The sequence below is a fragment of the Tupaia chinensis genome, unplaced genomic scaffold (assembly GCF_000334495.1).
Source record: "Tupaia chinensis unplaced genomic scaffold, TupChi_1.0 Scaffold000215_1, whole genome shotgun sequence".
NCBI lineage: Eukaryota > Metazoa > Chordata > Mammalia > Scandentia > Tupaiidae > Tupaia > Tupaia belangeri.
The window spans coordinates 4722842-4743924 of record NW_006159690.1 but is presented as its reverse complement, the minus strand read 5'-3'; the positions used below and the strand labels follow the sequence as shown (position 1 = coordinate 4743924).

At 41.3% G+C, this 21083-nt stretch overlaps 1 protein-coding gene across 1 annotated transcript in view; it reads right to left on the bottom strand.

Annotated features, from left to right (window-relative positions):
• AK4 (adenylate kinase 4) overlaps window positions 1-21083 on the bottom strand; it is an 80495-nt gene that overhangs the window by 33978 nt on the left and 25434 nt on the right. Inside the window, exon 3 of the mRNA XM_006147536.3 lies at window positions 4994-5113. Within this exon, the coding sequence (XP_006147598.1) occupies window positions 4994-5113 (120 nt within the window). The remainder of the gene's footprint in view (window positions 1-4993; window positions 5114-21083) is intronic.

The following is a 21083-nucleotide window of genomic DNA, read 5'->3' as shown; positions in this document are numbered from 1 at the left end:
GCAGTTATGTACCAGTTGATGTGGTAAAGTCAGGGCAAAACGTCTTTGCTCTGGCATCTGTGGTTTCTAGACCTACACTTTTTACTTGGCTTGAAGGTCTCTGAGTATGCATGTATCCTGGAGTATCTCAGGTCTAAGGTCATTTAACTCCAAATGAAAATAAACACAAACACTGCATGTATTTAGACAGCTCTCATTTCTGCTCAAACATAAACAAAACACACACACAACAAAATAAAACAATTACCTTCAGAAAGCACCAATTAGCGTTCAACATTGTTCAGAATGAAACAAGTGGACCATGATCTAAATACAGCCATGGACCAAATAATGCTTTTGTTCTAAAATCTCCAATGAAAAAGCTCAAAATTATATTCCCCTTATAATTCCTCAATTTAAGGTTGCTTTCTAAGAAACCAAACTTTGACACCAAATTTAAAATGTATTAGTAGCTTCACTTAGAATCCTATGGCAGACAATTCCATTACATCTTATACATGGAGAAAAATTAGGACTGAGAGAATCTGTGGGTTACTATTTCAATGTACAGGTCGGCAGTCAGTTTACACACTCTACATCTCTGCCAGCCCTTTCTTATAAAGTGAAAATCGTGTCTTTGTTTTTAATAGCTGATTATTGTTCTCTAGATACTCTTTCGAGGTAAAAATCACCTAGTATGCAGTTAATACCTTCTCTATGAAGCTAAAAAAAAAAATGGTTTTATAACAAAATTAGAAAGACTGTGCAATATAATCCTTTAGTTGAATCTTTGCCTTAAAAAATTTGAGAAAAACATTTTTTAAGCTGTTCTCATTGACATCTTAAACTTCCAAGGAAATTAAAGCCAGACAAAGGAAAAAAAAAAAAAAAGAGAGAGAAAGAGAGAAGAGAAGGAGAAACCCCCACACATCTATACATGACATGTGAAAAAGCGTTATTCCTTACCCGCGTTGAAAGGACACTGTGGAGGCAAGGTTGTGCTGGACACTCTTTAAGCAAGGACAGAGCTGACCAAGTCACAGAGCACGTGCCACCTCCCCACCCCCAACTTGGTGCTCCTTGGCCCTCTTCCTCTCTGCTCATTTCCACCCACCATTTGCAGAATGCCACTCTACAGCCATATGGACCAAGATGATGAGTCATCTGTCATCCAGAATTCCTTTCTTGACCTTTCCACATTCAATCACCTTTAGCATACTCAGCACACACGTCCTCCGCAGACCATGTGCCCTGTAACATAAGGAGTCTAAAGCTGAACATGGGAACTAGGCATTCCTTATGCTCTCCGCTTTGCCAAATGGATGGATTCCAGAACTTTAAAGAAAAATCACAATTGAAAAAGTGACCAGATGGGATTTCAAGGAGAAAGATACAAACTGAATCAGTTGGGAGACTGACGTACTTCACTAAAAACAGGCCTGTGATGTAAAAGGACTTCAGTTATTCACCCTGAGAGGGAGAGTTTTGGCAAAAGCGAGCACTGAAAAGACAGAGAGACCAACTCAGGGGCACAGTGGTGACAAGCTACACAAGTGAAGCCGGATCCTTATGCAAGGGTCGTTGGTTTGGTTACTTGCTTACCCGTAGGTATGTCCTGGATCCCAGCTAGCTGGGAGGAGAGACTCAAAGTGTGAGACCCTGTCAAGCTTGCTTTATTCTCTCTCAAAAAATAAATAATTTAAATATATATATATATATACATAGAACATTTCATAACCGAAGTTAACTTTTCAACTCTGCATGGATAAATATTTTGAAAACTATTTTTGAACTTACTGCATGTAGTCATCCCACAAAAATTCAGGACCTGCACACAAGCCACGACAAGAAAAATGTCTAAAATCTCATGGTTACATAGAGCACTTACTATACAGCCAGAATTCCTCCACGCACTTTACTCAGATTCAGACTTCTTCCTTACACTTTTCTAATCTGTTTTTCATAAGGAATCAGAAGCAAAGAGGGGTGAGGTAACCTATCCAAGGTCACAAACACTGCCCATAAGTGGCAGCGCTGGGAATGAATTCAGGCTATCTAGCACCAGGTTCCATGTTCTCTGTTATTACACTAACCAGCTCTCCAAAGGAGTCTAAAATAGATCAACCTTTATTACTATTAGTTTATTACTATTATTACTGTTATTATTCGTGATAAAGCATGTGCAAGGGTGGGTGAAAGAAGCACCCTCCATAGGACTCAGTTGTTTTGCAATCCCCTTCCTCCAGTCCTCCAGGATCCTGGGCACATATGCACACAACTGGCATGTTTTCAGACCACCTGGGTTGCAGTGGGCATGTGGCTTCCAGCTCTGTGGTTGGTACGCTACCAACTACACCACAGAGGCTGGGCCTATTTATTTTTATTTTCCCCATTGCCAGAGGGTGTGTGGTGCTGCCAGAGAGTGAGAAAGAGAGAAAGCAAACTCCCAGCGGGTCATCATCAAGCCACAACTCTTTTTCTCCACTTTTCCATTCCATCAGGATTTGAGGCACACATGCACACACACCCAGTACGTTTTTCAAGCCACCAGAACCAGGATTCAAAATGCTGTTGGCCTGTGAGACCTACTTTCTATACACATCACTTAACCACTTTACAATGGGGGCCAACCCTCATGACTTTTTTGTTTTTAGAGAACTAAACATTATTTAATAAATATAATTAGAATATAATACAGAGAAAATTGGTTTACATCCGACCTTACACACCAAATGAATATCATGTCAATTATTTGGACTCAGAAATGCTATGGGTCATTGGGAAGAGTCCTGATGCATTTTTGCATATAAACACGTCTTGACTTTCCCAATGATCTATAAAAGAAAAAAAAAAACACTAGTTAACTACACAAATTCATTTTGTAAGATGAGAAGCCTTGTGTTTAAATAATTTACAGAAATTACTGTTAGGTAAGGATAAAACCATTGTTTATCAATTATGACAACTACCTGAAAAATACTAAGAAGCTGCCTACTTTTGTGAAGAGTCTAGAGAAACTGACTTGCTTTGGGAAGTATAAGGAGGGTGATCATAGCCGAAAAAACTCAAAGAGCTTGGAAAGCAATAAAATTCAAGGCTGTTGTGCTGAACATAGTCATAACCCTGGTCAGTTCTCCCACCTTAACCCAGTCTTTTGAGGGATGGTACCTCCTCTCCCTCCACAACTATTGCTGAAATTCAGGCTCTGAATAACCTTTTGCCCAGTTATTCTAACCATCTCTCTCTCTCTCTTTTTTCTTTTCTTTTTTTTTTTTTAGGGAGGATGGACACACCACAATCTCTTCTCCTCCATTCTCCTCTCGGGATCTTGGACACACAAGCACACGCACCGGCCTGAGTTTAAGCCACAGGGTCCGGGACTCGAACTGCGGTTGGCTACATGGGAGTCCAGTGACATAGCCATTATGCCAACAGCCTGCTGGTCCCAACCATCTCTTATTTGGCTTCTAGTCACCACTTTTCTCTCTGCCCCAGCACCTACTCTCTCCTCTTATGCTAACAGAATACACAAATGTGATCATGTTATATCCCTACCAGCAACTCTTCAGCAGTCCCCATAGCCAACAACTTCCAATTCCACCATTCTTGCACCAAATCAAGGCTATCCACCCTAGGATTTCTCCACCTCCCTCTGCTTGCAGATCCAGGAAAATACCAGGTGAAGTTATTTCTCTTTTACCCTGTTCATATTGCCCCTGTGCCAAAAAAAAAATCTGCTTCCTATCCCCCATTCATCCATATATCTATTCATCCCCTTTTCCATAAAGTTGTTCCAATTCCTCTTTCCACCAATAAAATAGATCATTTGTGTCCTCAGGGTACCACATATATTTGATCCTATTAGAGCATCAGTAACTATTTTTTTTTTTTAGTAACTAAATTTTTGTACATGTTTACACAACTGACACCCCTACTGGGATATAAGTCCCTTAAGACAGCAGTCCCCAACCTTTTGGCATCAATGACTAGTTTCATGGAAGACAATTTTTCCAAAGACCAAAATAGAGGCAGGTAGGGTGGTTTGGGATCATTTAAGCACTTACATCTATTGTGCACTTTATTTCTATTATGACTACATTGCAATACATAATGAAATAATTATACAACTCACCATAATGCAGTATTTGCAGCCATTCCCCAGTGCTAGTATCACTACCTCAGCTCCACCTCAGGATCATCAGGCATTAGATTCTCACAAGGAGCAAGCAACCTAGATCCCTCACATGCACAGTTCACAATAGGGTTTGAGAAAATCTAATGCCACTGCTGATCTGACAGGAGGCGGGGTTCAGACAGTAATCCAAATGATGGGGAGCAGCTATAAATACATATGAAGCTCTGCTTGCTCTCTCATCTCCTGTTGTGCAGCCTGGTTCCTAACAGGCCACAAACTGACACTCACCTTAGAGCAGAGGCAGTGTCCTACTATTTACCAATAATGCCAGAATAAACATCCTTGAAAATGTATCTTTAGGCAGAAATCTAGAACAAAACTGCAGAATCACAAAGCACACATGTTGCGAAACTCTTCTTCAAAGGGTGCCCATTTTTTACTCTCTACAATATTTGTTTTCTACACATTCAATAAAGGATTTTCAGATGTTCATCTCTATTAAGCTGACAAGTAAAAAATGATAACTTATAGTTTTACTTTGTGTGGACTCTGGTGAATGAAAGAATCTCTGATTTAAGATGAGTTATACTTTAGAATGACTTAGTCACCAAAAGAAAGGGCATCATCAAAACTGGAACAATAACAGGAATTCACTGAAGGATTCTCTCTAGTCAGTGGCTTTCAAAATAATGGCCTGGAACAGAGGAATTAAAATGCTTCACCTCTGTGGGTTTCTATCATGTTCCCAAATTAGAACATTAAATAAATGACAGACAGTTTGGGGGGAAAGACATTTTCCAATCTATAAGAAATTAAGGGACTACACAAGACCATTGCCAGCTCCTCCCAGAAACCCAGTTTAGCCACAGTTCAACTCACCATCGAGTAGCCAGTGCTGGCTGCGCCTGTTTTCCAGCTCCGACATCATTAAGCGTGTGATCACATGATCTGGAACCAAAAGACCTTTCTGTATGTACAGCTTTGCCATATCTCCAACTTCTATTAAAAAGACAAGAAAAAGAGAAACACTCAAGAAAGTTACCAAAGAGTAGCTTTGAGGGGAAGCTTACAAACTTTTTACTGAGTTTTGCCTTTTCTCTCCTTCTCTTTGGTATGGGGGGGAGAGTAGTTGTGGGTAGTAAGTAGGTATTTTTAGTTTTTAAATACTGGCTTCAATAATGGCCACACTATTGCATATTTAACCCATCTGTCTCACAAGTTGTAAGACGAGCTCTTGAAGATATGCACAGCAAAAGAAGAAAAGGGAAAGGGGAAGAGAAGGAAAGGAAAACAAAGAGGGGAAGAAAAAAAGAGAAAGGAAAGTAAAGAAAATGAGAGTAGAGTCAAGAGGGAGGGTGGTACACAAACGCTGAGAAAGTGAGTCAACCAGTGGTGTGGTGGTTAAGGCAGCTGCAGCTACATGGTCAGCAGCACAGCTCGAGTCCTGGACCTGGCATCTTGGACAACACACCAGGTCCATGTATGTGTGTGTGTGCCCAAAATCCCAAAAGGAGAATGGAGAAGAGATTGCAAGGTGGTCATCTCCACTAGGGAAGGAGGGGTCCTCCCTCTCCAAACAGGTACACATGCCCTGTAGCAAGTTAAAGAGAAAAAAAGGGGGCCAGCAGGTGGCGTGGTGGTTAAGAGTGCTGGACACCCACGTGGCCAACTGTGGTTCAAGTCCTGGACCTGGCGACTTGCTTTCTTTCTTTCTCTCTCTCTCTCTCTCCCCCCAAAACCCCCCCTCCCAGTCAAATTAAAATAAAGTTAAAATAATTATTTAAAAGAAAAAAGAGAGAGGAAAAAGGAAAGGTTGATGAAAGATACTTCTTAGAGATAAGACACAAATTAGGCACTGAGCCTGTCCACAGTTTACGGTAACGAAGAAACACAATCAGCCACATAGTGTACAGAAGACTAAAGAAAGTGGAGAAGCACAATCATTTTTTAGAGAGACTAAAGGGAGAAAGTTCTACTGGTCTCCTGAAAGGAATGCCACATAATATTAATACAAATAATAAAAGGTTTAATTCTTTTCAATAGCTTCAATACAGGCAGGTTGATGGTACCTTGTTAATGCAGTTGTAAAAGCAACTCACTGCTATTAGTAGAAATCCTGGTATATAAAATGATGTGAATTTCAAAAAAGAAAGAAAATATTTTCAGGAAAAAAACGGTTTCTATCTTAATTTATAATTACAATTTCTTACATGAAATGAGTTCAGGAGAACAAATTACCACTTTAATTCTGCATATTTCTAGGAACAGAATTTTTTTTTTTTTTTAAGAAAAATGAAGTCCTTTGCTCTCTATGAAGCTGATAATAAACCATTAAGAAATACATACATGGGGCCAAAAGATGGCATAGTGATTAAGGCACAGGACTCCCACACAGCCTACCACAGTTCGAGTCCCAGACCTGGTAGCTTACCTTCTCACTTTCCCTCTCTTTCTCTCTCTCTTTCTGTCTCTCTCTGGTGATCACATGTACTCTACAGCAAAATTAAATAATAAGAACAAATAAAATTTAAATAAAACATACTTACCAGGCCAATTAAATTCTTATAAAATCATAACAGAGAATATTACTTTGAAGAAGCTCAAGAATCATTTTTGACCCCACTTTTACCTTGAACTTAAGTGCAATCTTTGCTTTTCCAGACTGTGTCTATACCCCTAACTCCCTAACACCAACTTAAGCGTTGAACTGTGGGCCATGAAGAGCCCCTACCACTCCCTTACCACCACTGGACAAGTAGCTCGAGACACAGCCCCCATTGATGTAGTTTTGGCAATATGGTACAATAAACAGAATACACGGCAGCCATGTCTGTGAAAGTGGCTGAACACGAATGGGACCTAACCACATTCTTTCAATAGGTACGTATTCACTGCACGTTATGTAACAGGTAATAATTCTAGATACGTAGCAGTGAATAGAAGTTTCAGGTTATAGGGCCAACAGGGCATATGATGGTTAAGGCACTAGACCCAGGTTCAAGTGCTGGACTTAGTGGCTTGAAAATCATACTGGGTACATGGTGTGTACCAAAAATCCTGAGAGGAGAATGGAAGAGAAAGGATTGTGGCATGGCTATCCCCTGGGCAGTTGGGAGGGGCAAAGAAAGTGATTTCTGACTTTCCCTCTCTCTCTAACTGTCTCTGGTGAGCACATGCACCCTATGGGGGAAAAAAAAATAAAGGTGCCAGGTTACTGCTATTTAAGCAGTATTATTTTAATCAAGAACAACAGTAATAACCATTGGCTGAGTACATTGTGTTCCAGTCACTGTGCTTTAAGCACTTTATATGTGCTATGTCATTTAATTCTCATAAGAGCATCACCTTCAGATACCAAGTAATAATGGTATTTGTTTATGAAAAACTTTGTTGATCTATAACTCACATACCACAACATTTGACATTTTAAAGTGTACAATCGAGTGGCTATTAGTACGTTTTCCCTAATTTCAGAATATTTTCATCATCCCAGAAAGAAACCCTGTACCGTTAGCAGTTATTCTCCATTCTGCTCCCTCGCTAGCCCCAGGAACTAATCTAGTTTCTGTCTCTGTCCAGACCGCAGGACAATTGAACAGTCACCTGGGGGAGGGAGTGAAGAAAGGGGACAAACTCACACAGACACACAAGAGTGGAGACAAGACGAGGTTCTAATCAAGTCTTCTAGTATTCTGTTTATTGAGGAAGAATGGCGACTTATATACAGGCTGGTGGGCATTGTTTGGTTGCCCAAAATGCAAATCAGGTATGAGTAAGAGGGAGCCAATCAGGAGTCTCATATGCTTTTCTGAGGATTGTTGTTATTGTTTGCTCAACAAGGAAGTGAAACCCAAAGGTTTCTAAGATGGTGGATAGCTCAAGAGAAAGGATTGTGGCATGGCTATCCCCTGGGCAGTTGGGAGGGGCAAAGAAAGTGATTTCTGACTTTCCCTCTCTCTCTAACTGTCTCTGGTGAGCACATGCACCCTATGGGGGAAAAAAAAATAAAGGTGCCAGGTTACTGCTATTTAAGCAGTATTATTTTAATCAAGAACAACAGTAATAACCATTGGCTGAGTACATTGTGTTCCAGTCACTGTGCTTTAAGCACTTTATATGTGCTATGTCATTTAATTCTCATAAGAGCATCACCTTCAGATACCAAGTAATAATGGTATTTGTTTATGAAAAACTTTGTTGATCTATAACTCACATACCACAACATTTGACATTTTAAAGTGTACAATCGAGTGGCTATTAGTACGTTTTCCCTAATTTCAGAATATTTTCATCATCCCAGAAAGAAACCCTGTACCGTTAGCAGTTATTCTCCATTCTGCTCCCTCGCTAGCCCCAGGAACTAATCTAGTTTCTGTCTCTGTCCAGACCGCAGGACAATTGAACAGTCACCTGGGGGAGGGAGTGAAGAAAGGGGACAAACTCACACAGACACACAAGAGTGGAGACAAGACGAGGTTCTAATCAAGTCTTCTAGTATTCTGTTTATTGAGGAAGAATGGCGACTTATATACAGGCTGGTGGGCATTGTTTGGTTGCCCAAAATGCAAATCAGGTATGAGTAAGAGGGAGCCAATCAGGAGTCTCATATGCTTTTCTGAGGATTGTTGTTATTGTTTGCTCAACAAGGAAGTGAAACCCAAAGGTTTCTAAGATGGTGGATAGCTCTCAAAATGGCTTCCATGTGCAGTGCCCTCCACATGTCTCTATATATTCATCCATTGTGAACATTTCTTTAAAAATATGATATGTGGTCTTTTGTGTCTGGTTTCTTCCATGTAGCATAATGTTTTTAAGATTCATTCATACTGGGACCAGCAGTTGGGCGTAATGACTATGTCACTGAACTCCCATGTAGTCGATTACAGTTCGAGTTCCAGACCTGGAAGCTTACACTCACGCCAGGTGCATGTGCGTGCGTGCCCAAGATCCCGAGAGGAGAATGGAGGAGAAGCAATTGCAGCATGGCCATCTCCCCTGGGGGGTGATTTCTCACTTTCTGTCTCTCTGTCCCTCTCTGTCTTTCTGGCAAGCGTGCGCGCCCTATAGCAAAAACCTCTCCAAAAAAAAAAAAAAAACCATTAATGTATACTATACCACATATCAATACTCCATTCTTTTATGGATGAATATTATTTCACTGTATGGCTATACTACACTTTGTTTATATGAGGGGTCTTCGCAAAGTTCATGGAAAATGTGTGTGGCATACTCAGAGCAACTTCAAAGAACTATGAATGGCTCTCAGAAACCTTTTGCACCAAAGTGATCTGGTACTTAAGTTCAATTTTCCATGAACATTTTAAAGTCCCCTAGTACGTATAGTAACTGATGGACATTTGGGTTGTTTCTCTTTGGAGCTATTATGAATAATCCTGCAGCAGATGTTCATGTGCAAGTTGTTCATGTCAGCATATGCTTTCAATTTTCTTGGGTACTATCGATATGGTATCCAGGTTCTATGTCTAAATCACTGTTGGGATGCATTAAATAAGTGGCAAATTTGGCACTGCCCAACTCTGGGATGGTTTGGTCAACCCCAGAGCCCAGTTCTTAGAGCCACCCACAGAATATTAAGGTGAACATAAACAACAACTTTACAGGCCAGCTGATGGCCCAGTGGTTTAACTGGCTAAACCCCACAGGAACAACTGTGTAATTTGAGTCTCAGATCCAGCTGCTTGAAAAAAAAACACTGGGATGGGAACCAGCAGTTAGCATAATGGCTATGTTGCTGGACTCCCCCGTAGTCGACAGCAGTTCACGTCCCAGACCCAGTGGCTTAGAACTCACGCCGGGCGCGTGTGCATGCGTGCCCAAGATCCCAAGAGGAGAATGAAGGAGAAGGGATTACGGCGTGACCATCCCCCCCGGGGGATGATTTCTCGCTTTCTGTCTCTATGTCTCTCTCTATCTGTCTGGCGAGTGCACGTGCCCTATTGCGAAAACCTCTCAAAAAAAAAAAAAGAAAAAGAAAAAGAAAAAAACACAGGGCATGTGTTCATATGTGCCCAAAATCCTGAAAGGAGGGAAATGAAAGAAAAGGAATTGTGTGTGACCACCCCCATGAAGAGTCATTTCTCATTATCCCTTCTTTAAGCATACATGCCCTCTGGTAAATTAAAGTTAATAAATAATAACATCATCCAGAGCAAGTGACCAAGATATGAACATCATAGTTTTCTAAAACTCCAGAACTCACATTTTATATATTGATGTATTTGTTAATTCACTTTCTGAATATGGGAACCAAACACATTCCTTAAGTATTTATTGACTGTACACTATGTATTCACTTTCTGACTCCCCCAACTAGAATATTAATAACTCAATGAAATCAAATACAATATTTTGTTCAATGTCATGTCCTTAGTGTTCAGAATATAGCCTAGCATCTACTTGATGCCCCATGAAAACCAGTTGCATGAATGAATAACACCATGAGGATGATAAAGATTTTTTTAAATCTTAGTAAAAAACCAATCTGATCTTTCTGGATAAGTATTACCTACCTCTTATCCAGTGATCAAATATGGTCCCAACTTGCCAGATAGCTGTTTTTTCAAAGGAGATATGAAACAAGCAAAGTGTGACCAGGACAAGCTGAGATGGCTGTGTTAGGTATCACAGCCCACCCTCATTTCTTCAGCCTTTCAAAATATGCACAGAGATGAACCACACTTGTCAGGAGAAATGAGGAAGAGGAAACATCAACAGCAAAAGGGATTTACATGGCATACCCGGAGGAACTTCAAGCAAGGACGGTAGAAGAAATGCATGCTATGAGAAGTTGGGGCCAGGTGGACTTTGAGTCTGAAGGATTGTTTTTTTAAAAAAGACAGGGTCTCTGTTTTGCCCAAGCCAGCCTTACACGCTCAGTCACTCTCCCTCAGCCTCCCTGAGTGGCTGGGATTACAGGTGCATGCCACCACGCCCAGCCTTGAGGTTGGACCAGGAATCTAACCCAAGCCTACCACGTGGTTCTATCCTGCAGAAAGTGCCTTAGCAGCATGTGCTACCGCAGTTGGGCCAGGACGTTTTTTGGTTTTTGGGGTTTTTTTGTAGGGTACATACACTCACCAGCGAGAGACAGAGAGAGGGAAATGAGAAATCATCTCCTGGGGGAATGGCCACACAATAATCCCTTCTCCTCCATTCTCTTCTTGGGATTTTGAGCATACACACAAATGTGTCCAGTGTGTTTTTCAAGCCACTGCATCTGGGACTTGGCCATATGAGCCTTCACCTTAACCACTATGCCAACCAGCATTTATCTTTTTCAAGCTGCCGAGTCCAGGACTCAAACCATGCAGTTGGCCATGTGGGATCCAGTTGCCCTTACCACCATGCTGGGACCTGGCCATGGCCAAGATTCTTTTTTTAAGTAAACAGTTTTAGAAATGCCACTTCCAGAGCCAAGATCAGCTGCTTAATTTTGGAGGCAGGTGCAAGATGAAATGATAGGCCCTGTTTAAAAACTAAGAACTTTAAGATGACAACAGCAGAACAGGGAACTCGGTGCAGGGCCTTATGTGACTGCCTGGATCACATGCCCACAGCAATGTGACATTTGGAGGTGGGTGCCATGATGTAAGCAAAGAAAGCTATGACAACAATCCAAACACAAGGCAAAGGCCTGTGCTAAGGAAGAAGCAATGCAGACCTTCATCTGCCCCTTGAGAGTACAGCGTGAGTTAATCCAACCCAGACTGTGCAAGCCCAAGTTTAAAATAACTCTAAGTCTGTGGAAGACATCCAGAACAGCGTATTCCAATTTACTAATGAAGAGAAAGATCTAAGTGCAACATAGTTTTCCAGCTATTTCTGGCAGCCCTGGCTCCTCTCTGGAGCAGGAGAAGCAACACGTCCTCTAACCGGACACAAGATCAAACGCCTATCACGTCTCTCCATTCCCACCACAGACAACCAAAAAGGTCAACAACCAAAACAAAATGGTACACTTCATCATGTTCCTGCCTCTGAAGGAGCACCTCATTGCAACAGCAAACTGAAGCAAAACATCTTGTCAGAAGACGGAGTGCCATTCTGGAAAACCGAACTTTGAATCTGCCCTTGTCAGCTTGCTTGGAAGAGAAAATACAATCGTTAAGTGCTAATGTTTATGTGTTCGAATAAAATAAATACTTGTTCCAGTTTCTCAAGTGGAATTCTAAAGAAAAACTGTGGGCATACATATACTGTCTTAAACAGCTTTCTCCTCCATAGCATGTGTGTACGCACGCACACACACACACACACACACACACACAAACGTATGCATGTAATTCAGAAAGCATCAAGAAGTTTTCAGAAATAAACTTAATAACTGTAGAATATTAAAAATTGGCCAAAAGTTTTAAATTTTGGTTAAGCTTTACAACAACCAGGAATTAAATACTTCAAGATTAAACAGAACACCAATGATTATGGCCACAAAGGAAAAATTTCTTTAGTAAGAGAAAGATTAAATGTCAGATTATTAGACAGTCTATATTACAAAGGTATGTGTGTATTCATACTGTATGTAGAGATTTAATGTACCACTCCCCTATGTCAAATGGTTTTTTTTAATTAATGTTCCACCTAGTTTACAATAATATAAATTTCGTGGCAGTGTATCTTAACATCCTTTTCCATTCAATCACTACTAAATATAAATTCAAATACAGATAATCTTGGTAACTTTGAGAAATACACATTTTCGCTTTCTAACTAGGTCAGATAATATACATACTTACAAAATTTAAGATTACCTATTAAATTGTATATTTAAGATAAGACCAAACTTGAAATTTTAAGGTAACGTAGGGACCAGCAGTTAGCGTAATGGCTATGTCGCTCAACTCCCATGTAGCTGACAGTGGTTCGAGTCCTGGACCCAGTGGCTTAAACTCACGCTGGGCATGTGTGCGTGCATGCCCAAGATCCCAAGAGGAGAATGGAGGAAAAGGGATTGTGGCATGGCCTTCCCCTGGGGGTGATATATCACTTTCTCCCTTTCTCTCTCTCTCTCTCTCTTTCTGGCGAGCGCATGCACCCTATAGCAAAAACTTCTAAAAAAATAAATAAAATAAAGTAATTTTAAGGTAACATAGAACTCTGGACTATTAAGTGGTTATCTCTACAAAATGCATACTTCCAGGAGATTAAAAGACTATTTCATTAGCCTCTATTTCTTCACATTAAAGTTGCTCACATTCACATTAACAGACTAAAATAGATCATTGTATTCAGGGTAGCAAATATGCCAAAACACTGTCAACTGCTGAAGGGATAGGATATCGGATTCACATCATGAATTATCTTAAGATTGGTTAAGGGCCAGCTGGTGACATGGTAATCAAGACGCCTGGATCCTACACAGCCAACTACACTTGAGTTGAGTCCCAGACCCCAAGCTTGAAAAACACACTCGATATCTGATCACAACCACCAAAAGTCCCAAAAGGAGAAATGGAGAAGAGATTGAAGCATGACCATCCCCCATGGGTGGTGTTTTCTCTCTCTCTTTCTCTCTCTCTATTTCTTTCCATTGAGCACATGTGCCCTCTAATGAAATAGAAAGAAAAAATGCGAGTTAGAAGAAAATACCTTTCTAAATAACTAGGAAAGCCAATAAGCAGATGACATTGTCTTTAGAAAACCCATGAGAACACACACACACACACACACACACACACACACACACACACACACATATTTAGATAGCACAAAATCCATTTTACAGCCATACTAAATACTCAGGACAGACAGCTTGAACATCACAGATACCAAATGACTTCCAAACAGAAATAAACCCACAAAGATCCAAAATGTGAAAGACTGATAACTATCATGAAATGGCGATGGGGTGGGAGAACGGTACAGTCTTCACTGAGGGGGAACATGAGGATGCAGGATCTGATTAGTTTTATGGCCTAAATACTCTATGAATCTACTAAGTCTTCATCTAGCTGATATTTATTAAGTATCTACTATGTGCCAGGCCCTCTAGTAACCTGGTATGAGACCCATCCCAGAGCTTAGAGCCTAAATGTGGGTGGGGTTTGGGTACTAACCCACCACAAGTTTTCAGTGCAACGCTTTGTGGAATTTTACCCTGTGTAGGCAGAAAAATGAAACAGTCAGTAGTTATTACAAATTATAGACGCTCTTACATTGCCAGTAAAGTTCCATGTAAATGTATTATGAAATAGGAATAAGCTAGTGGTCACAAACGAAATGAAAGCCTTTAGTCAAACACTGATTCTGCCAGCTAATTCACCTTTGACCACTGAGAGTTATCCACAAAATACTAGCACAGTTACAAAAAGGCAACCAGTCTCCCTTGGTCTCTAGACACTAGAGAGAAAAAAAAAATGTTATAATAAAGTAATAAAGGTAGATTAAGACCTTAGGATAATCGAATTTAGTCAGGCAAAATCTATCAACTGGCATAGTCTTTAAGGTGCTAGACTCCCACATGGCCAACCACAGTTCAAGTCCCAGATCTGTTGGCTTGAAACTCATGCCAGGCACTTGTGCGAGTGCACCCAAAATCCCATGAGGAGAAGGAATCACTGTGTGGCCATCCCCTCAGGAGGGTAATTTTTACTTTTCCTATCACTGTCTGTGTCTCTCTCCAGCAAGCACATGTGCCCTATGGCAAAAACCTAAAAAGAAAAAAAAGAACTATCAACTAGAATGAGATTCTCTTAAGATCATACCTCAACCACTATAAATACTGTAAACAAAGACAAATGAGATCTTCTTATTTAATTTGAATGTCTGTCCTCTCTCTCCCTTTGTCTCCTACTTCTTCCATAGCTAACCCACCAAGTGCCAGTATAAGGAAAACAAAGACAAGTATGTTTTGAGGCACAGACAAGGAAAACTACACAGCAGAAACCCGCCATGCAATGGCCCGCCATGAGCACTTCCATTTCAACCCTAGGTCATCGCCTCTACCCCAACATATGCCAATCACTCATGTGAAAATATTCTGAACAAGTCACTTCTCCAACCAAAACTTTCTGTACTGTACTATGTGCCGGGCGCCATGGTAGGCACTACAGATGGAAACATAAGAGTATACTCGAGAAGCTCAGTAATGAGGAAAAGAGTTAAACAGCAAGACCTGTGAAGAGATAAGTATAACAAGTACGGGTTATCAGGTCAAACAGTGGCATAGAGGTAAAACAGGATGCCATGCAAGGTTGACCCACATGGAAAGGCTCTGGGTTTGCATCCAGAGACCTCCCTGAGAATGCTGGGCAGGTGTGTGCCATGATCTAAGGCTGACTGAAGCTGAGCTGGTTGAGCTAGACGGGGGTGGATCATGTCACCAAGGCCTTAATGAGGGCTAGCAGGTGGTGTGGTGGTGAAGACGCTGGACTCCAACATGGCCGACCGTGGTTTGAGTCCTGGACCTGGCAGCTTGCTTTCTCACGTTCTCACTTTCTCTCCCTGTTTCTGTCTCTGGTGAGCACATGTGCCCTGTAGCAAATTTTTAAAAATGAAATAATAAAGATAAATAAAATTAAATAAATAATTATTTTTTTAAAGGACCCTACTGGGGGTGCTGTCTCTCTGCCTCTTTCTCCCTCTCTCTCATTTATGGAAGCAATAAATAAAATAAAAGAAAATAGTACAGATTAAGTGAAATAAGCCAATCACAAAAAGATAAATACTATTATAGAAGTTCATCTATATGAAGAACAGAGAGTCATCAAACAGAAAGTAGAATTGTCTTTTCCAAGAAACTAAGGGAAATTAGGGCATTGTAACTTAATGAGTATAGAGTTTTAGTTTAGCAAGAAAAACTGTTCTGGAGATGGGCTACACAGGAATGTAAACATATTGTACTTAACACTGCTGAACTGGACACTTAGCAATGGTGAAGACTGGGACCAGCAGTTAGCATAATGACTGTGTCGCTGGACTCCCATGTAGTCGACCATGGTTCGAGTCTTGGACCCAGTGGCTTAAACTCACCCCGGGCGTGTGTGCATGTGTGCCCAAGATACCGAGAGGAGAATGGAGAAGGGATTATGGCGTGGCCATCCCCCCTGGGGGGGTGATTTCTCACTTTCTGTCTCTCTGTCTCTCTCTGTCTTTCTGGCGAGCACATGTGCCCTATAGCAAAAACCAAAGAGAGAAAGAGAGAAATGGTGAAGATGGTAAATTTTATGTCATGTATTTTTTAAACACAAGTTTTTTTTTAAAGTGTATAAGGCAGGAGGGTACAAACTGTCACAGGAGCACAGTGGAGGACAGACAGACAGATGGTTAAGAATGAAAGAATATGTGGTAACTGGATTACTACATTTGGTTAGAGATAACTGAAGGTAATATGAACAAGCAGAATAAATAAGAGAGACATTGTAGATGCAAAAACAATGTAGGTAAACACAATCTGGATGCAGGGGTGTGGGATGAGGAGGAAAGAAGTCAAGGGTGACTTCAAAGTTTCTACCTTGAGGCAGGTCAGAAATGCCATTCTCGGCAATGTTGAATCCCTCGCACCACATAAAGTGAGAAAGAGGAGATAACTATTAGCTAGTCTGAAATAGAAATCATCAACTCAGGAGGCAAGACAAACAGGAGAAAGATGTGCGTGTTCCAGACAACTCCAGTATCTAAAGGATGAGTAGCTCCACCGAAGCAAAAATTGGGGGCCAGTCCATAAAATGATTCAGGAGATGTGTTCAAACAAATACCTGCCTTATGTCTAGGTCAATCAAATTTCATTTCTTCTAAAAATTTTTGCCAGGTGGCATGTGCACCTGCCAGAGAGAGATAGAAAGGGAGAGGAAGGAGGCACTCCCAGGGGGATGTGGCCATGCTGCACTCCCCTCTGCTCCATTTCTCCATCCTGTCTGGATTTGAGGCCCAGTGTGTTTCTCACACCACTGAGTCCAGGATGTGGGATCTGGTTCCCTTAACCACCAGCTCATGGGCCAGTACATTTTTTTCAATGATAACTAACTTAAATCTAGTACCTAGCACTAATTTTCAGCAAACACTAAAGCAACGCTCACAAGCAATCCATGAAACACAGAGATGGAGTGGTTTTACCCAAGAAAGACTATTTAACCTTAAGCTTAACCCAAAAAGTGGACACCTTCAAAACAGAGGGTTCATAAGTAGGATACTGAAATTCTAAATGCCATTTTCCTCCTGGTATATATCTCAAATGAATTTTCTCTCTTTAAGTCTAGACTTCAAAGAGAAGATTTAATATTCAGTAGCCTCCTCTGAACAGTACTATCTTCCCCATGCCACTGTTTTCTGCCCTGCAATCACAACAGCCTAACCTACACATCTGACGGTGTCACACCCCTGCTAAATGCTTCAACAGTAGCCTCATAACTCTTCCCCTTTCTGAATACTTCTGCCCCACTCTACTCTCCAGCCCAAAAGCCTTTCTTTCCTTCTCAACTTCCACAGGTGAGGTTCCTGCATATGTTCCCATGGTATCCTGTCTTACCTGGCAGCAATCATCACATTTGTATTTTTACTTGTGATGCCATTATTCCCCACCATACAACGGGGGATCACATCTGTTTCGTACAACACTGCCTCGGATGCACAGTGATGGCGCCTGATACAAAGCAGCATTCTGTATGTATGAAGAGACTGGCCATTCCCACCAACTCCATTCGGACCCTAAAAGACCAGGACTATAGGTCTTTCGTAACAAACGTAGATTGCTACTCATGACGGAACAACCAGACCTGTCTGTAAGCACTTAAACTACAAATCTGTATAATAAATTAAGAACTCACATCGAGGGCTGGACCTGAAGCCTGGTGGTTAAAGGAGCCAGCTCTCACACATTCCAACCATGGTTCAAATCTAGGCCCTTGTGGCTTTGAAAACACTTCAGGTACTTGCACATGGGTACCCAAAATCCTGATAGGATGAAGAAAAGGAGGAGAAAGGATTGTGGCATAACTATGTCCCATGGGGGCGGGGGGGCGGTTATTTCCTTCTTGCTCTCCCTGTGTCTCTCTGACTCTCTCTCTCTTATAAGCCCATGAGCCCTCTGGAAATCAAGGAAAGAAAAAAGAATTTGCACTAAGATATATCTTTCCTAGTTCGTACTTTCACATCTAGTTTAGTTGCAAAGAGGTATGAAAAACTACTACAGGGATGGTGTCATAAGCAAGTGCACTGACCTTGCTGTTACAATTCAGTCATTCAATCAAAAGCATTTCCTGAGCAATTACTGTAGGCTAGGCTATGGCACATTCCCCTTAGTGTCAGGAAAACCATGAAGAAGCATCGAAGTTCTCTCTTATCCACTGCTGGTGATTTAGCCAGGTTTCACACAGTTGACAAAATGGCTTTTTTTCAGGATTATTTTCTTTTATTCAACATTATTATTTTAATTTGACCAGAGAGAGAGAGAGAGACAGGGGTAAGAAGAGTGAGAAGGAAGCTACCAGGTCCAGGACTCAAATTGCAGTTGGCCATGTGTGAGCCCAGCACCCCAATCTGCCAGCCCCCAGTGTGGCCTACTTTAAAACAAAGCCAAGTTATAATGGCCTCCTGTCTTTGGTAGGCACAGCCCCAAAATAAAAATAATGAAAGTTCAATTTCACTTTTTTTTTTTTGAAGAGTTTTTTGCTATAGGGCATATGCGCTTGCCAGAGAGACAGAGACAGAGAGATAGAAAGCAAGAAATCACCCCCCAGGGGGTATAGCCACACCACAATCCCTTCTCCTCCTCGAGATCTTGGGCATGCTTGCACACGCTCCTGGCATGAGTTTAAGCCACTGGGTCTGGGATTCAAACCACGGTCAACTACATGGGAGTCCAGCGACATAGCTATTATGCCAACTGCTGGTCCCTAATTTTGCTTCTTTGGACTAAAGAAATTGCCCATTTATATGAAAGCCTGAGACAGACAAAATTAAATGCTATAATGTTAAAGGACACATATAGAAGGCAAATGTTTATGGCAAAGCAAGAGCAGAATTATGGAGATGGGGGACTGCGGTGATGGGGTGGATGAGGGAGAAACAATATCTGGGGCCTTCGAGGGTACCGGGAATGTTCTATTTCTTAGGCACAGTGGTGGGTACACAATCGGTACCCTTTAAAACACATACAGACCCACATCCATATCCTCTTTCTGTTCTGATTGCCTATAAAATGAGGGAAAATTGGACACAGAACACAGAGCTGAACAAAAGCTCATGAAGCAGCAAATTCCCAAGATGCCTAAGCCGCTAGAAACAGATAAGTATTCAACGTCCTTTACATTGCCCAAGCCAGGAAATACTGAGAGGAAGAAACCTCTGTAAAGAGTCTGACTCTTCTACAAGGCTGCCCACCCTGCAGACCCCAGACGCTGTGTAGGGAGAGAGCTAGAGAAACCTGGTTCATCCACTAACTCCCCTTCTCCGAAGCATCATTGACAAAGGGAATGGGAAAATACATACACATGCACACACGCGCACACGCGCACACACGCACTGAAAGGCCAGTCCAAAAAGAACCGTGGCTTTGTGATTCTGCAAACTCCAAGTTCTGTATCTTACAATTAGAAGAATATTTTGGCACTGAAGTAGTTACTTGGGAAAGAATAAAATGAAAAACTTTATTCTATAAACTGTTTATCCTTGATAGCACTCTAATGAATCTCTTCTAGTAAGAAGATAAACTTTAAAATAAAATATTCGTTAAAAAATGTCAACATCTTTTATTGGCAGAAATTGTGAAAGAAACCCTAAGTGTTTTTTGGGGTTTTGCACTTTACTCCAATGACTCATTTTAGACAGCCTTCAATTGGCCTTACTCAAAGCCAACTTTTCTTTTCCTTCATACCAAAAATACATAGTTTGAAGTCATTCCCTAATACTTGCTATTAGCAGCTATGAAGAAAATGCTGAATCTACCATAATGATCAAGAATTCATACTTTAAAGCCAGACTGCCTGAGTTCAAATCCCGGCATCGCCACTTATAGGCTATAAAACCTTGGTTACATTATGTATTGTTTTTTCTGCAGACAAGTCTATACCTCAGTTTTCTTAGCTATAAAATGGAAATATCACCTAGGGTTGTTTTTAAAGTTGCATGTGATTAATATGTATAAGAGACACGTAATGATACCTTGGCAAATTTCACTCACAGACATTGAGATAGTAAGTATTTGCTCCTATGTGCCAAGGATGGCTTTAGGCAGTTTATATTTTCATTTTTACAAATACCTGTAAGGGTAATACTATTGTTTCCCCATTTCTTAGATGGGGGAAACACAGAGAAGGTAAGTAACTTACTCAAAGTAACTCAGTTCATAAGTAGCTGAGCCAGGACTCCAACTCAGGCAGGTTCACACCAGAGTTCATTTTTCTAACCACGGTACAACATACATCACCTCTCAATGTTTGTGAGTGTTGCCTTGAACAGAAACCCTCTGCATGTCTGTGTTCGTATTTCTGGACTGGTGAAGCAAGCACCTGCATAAAACTGATAGCAGCTTAATTAAGCCATGAGCTTCTCTGTGAGCCCAGAGTATTATTGGCGATAATATGCCCTATGGGGAAATAGCCGGCTCCCCTCCTCACTTCCATTAAGCACTCTCTCTGACTGAGTGACGAAGAACCACATAGCAAGTGTTCCTGTGCAGCTGCTTCCCACCCAGTTATATGCAGTCTGCCATCCTACCTCCTGACTGACAGGTTCCTCCTTCAACACAGAGCATGTCCCCTGGCCTACGGAGTGACGTGGAAACACCTTAGGATGGCATGCACAGTCTCTGATCTAGTGTGGAATGACTCGAACCTCCCCTCCCACATTTCCTCTATCACCCGCTTGTCATTTGACCCCCTAACTGTGCCAGGCACAGAACTGGGTGAGACTGTGGCCTCTTCCCTCAAGCATTCTACAGACTCGTGGTGGCAAGACAGGATGGCAGGGAGACAGTGCTAGGACAGAGAGGTACCCTCCGCAGGAATACAGA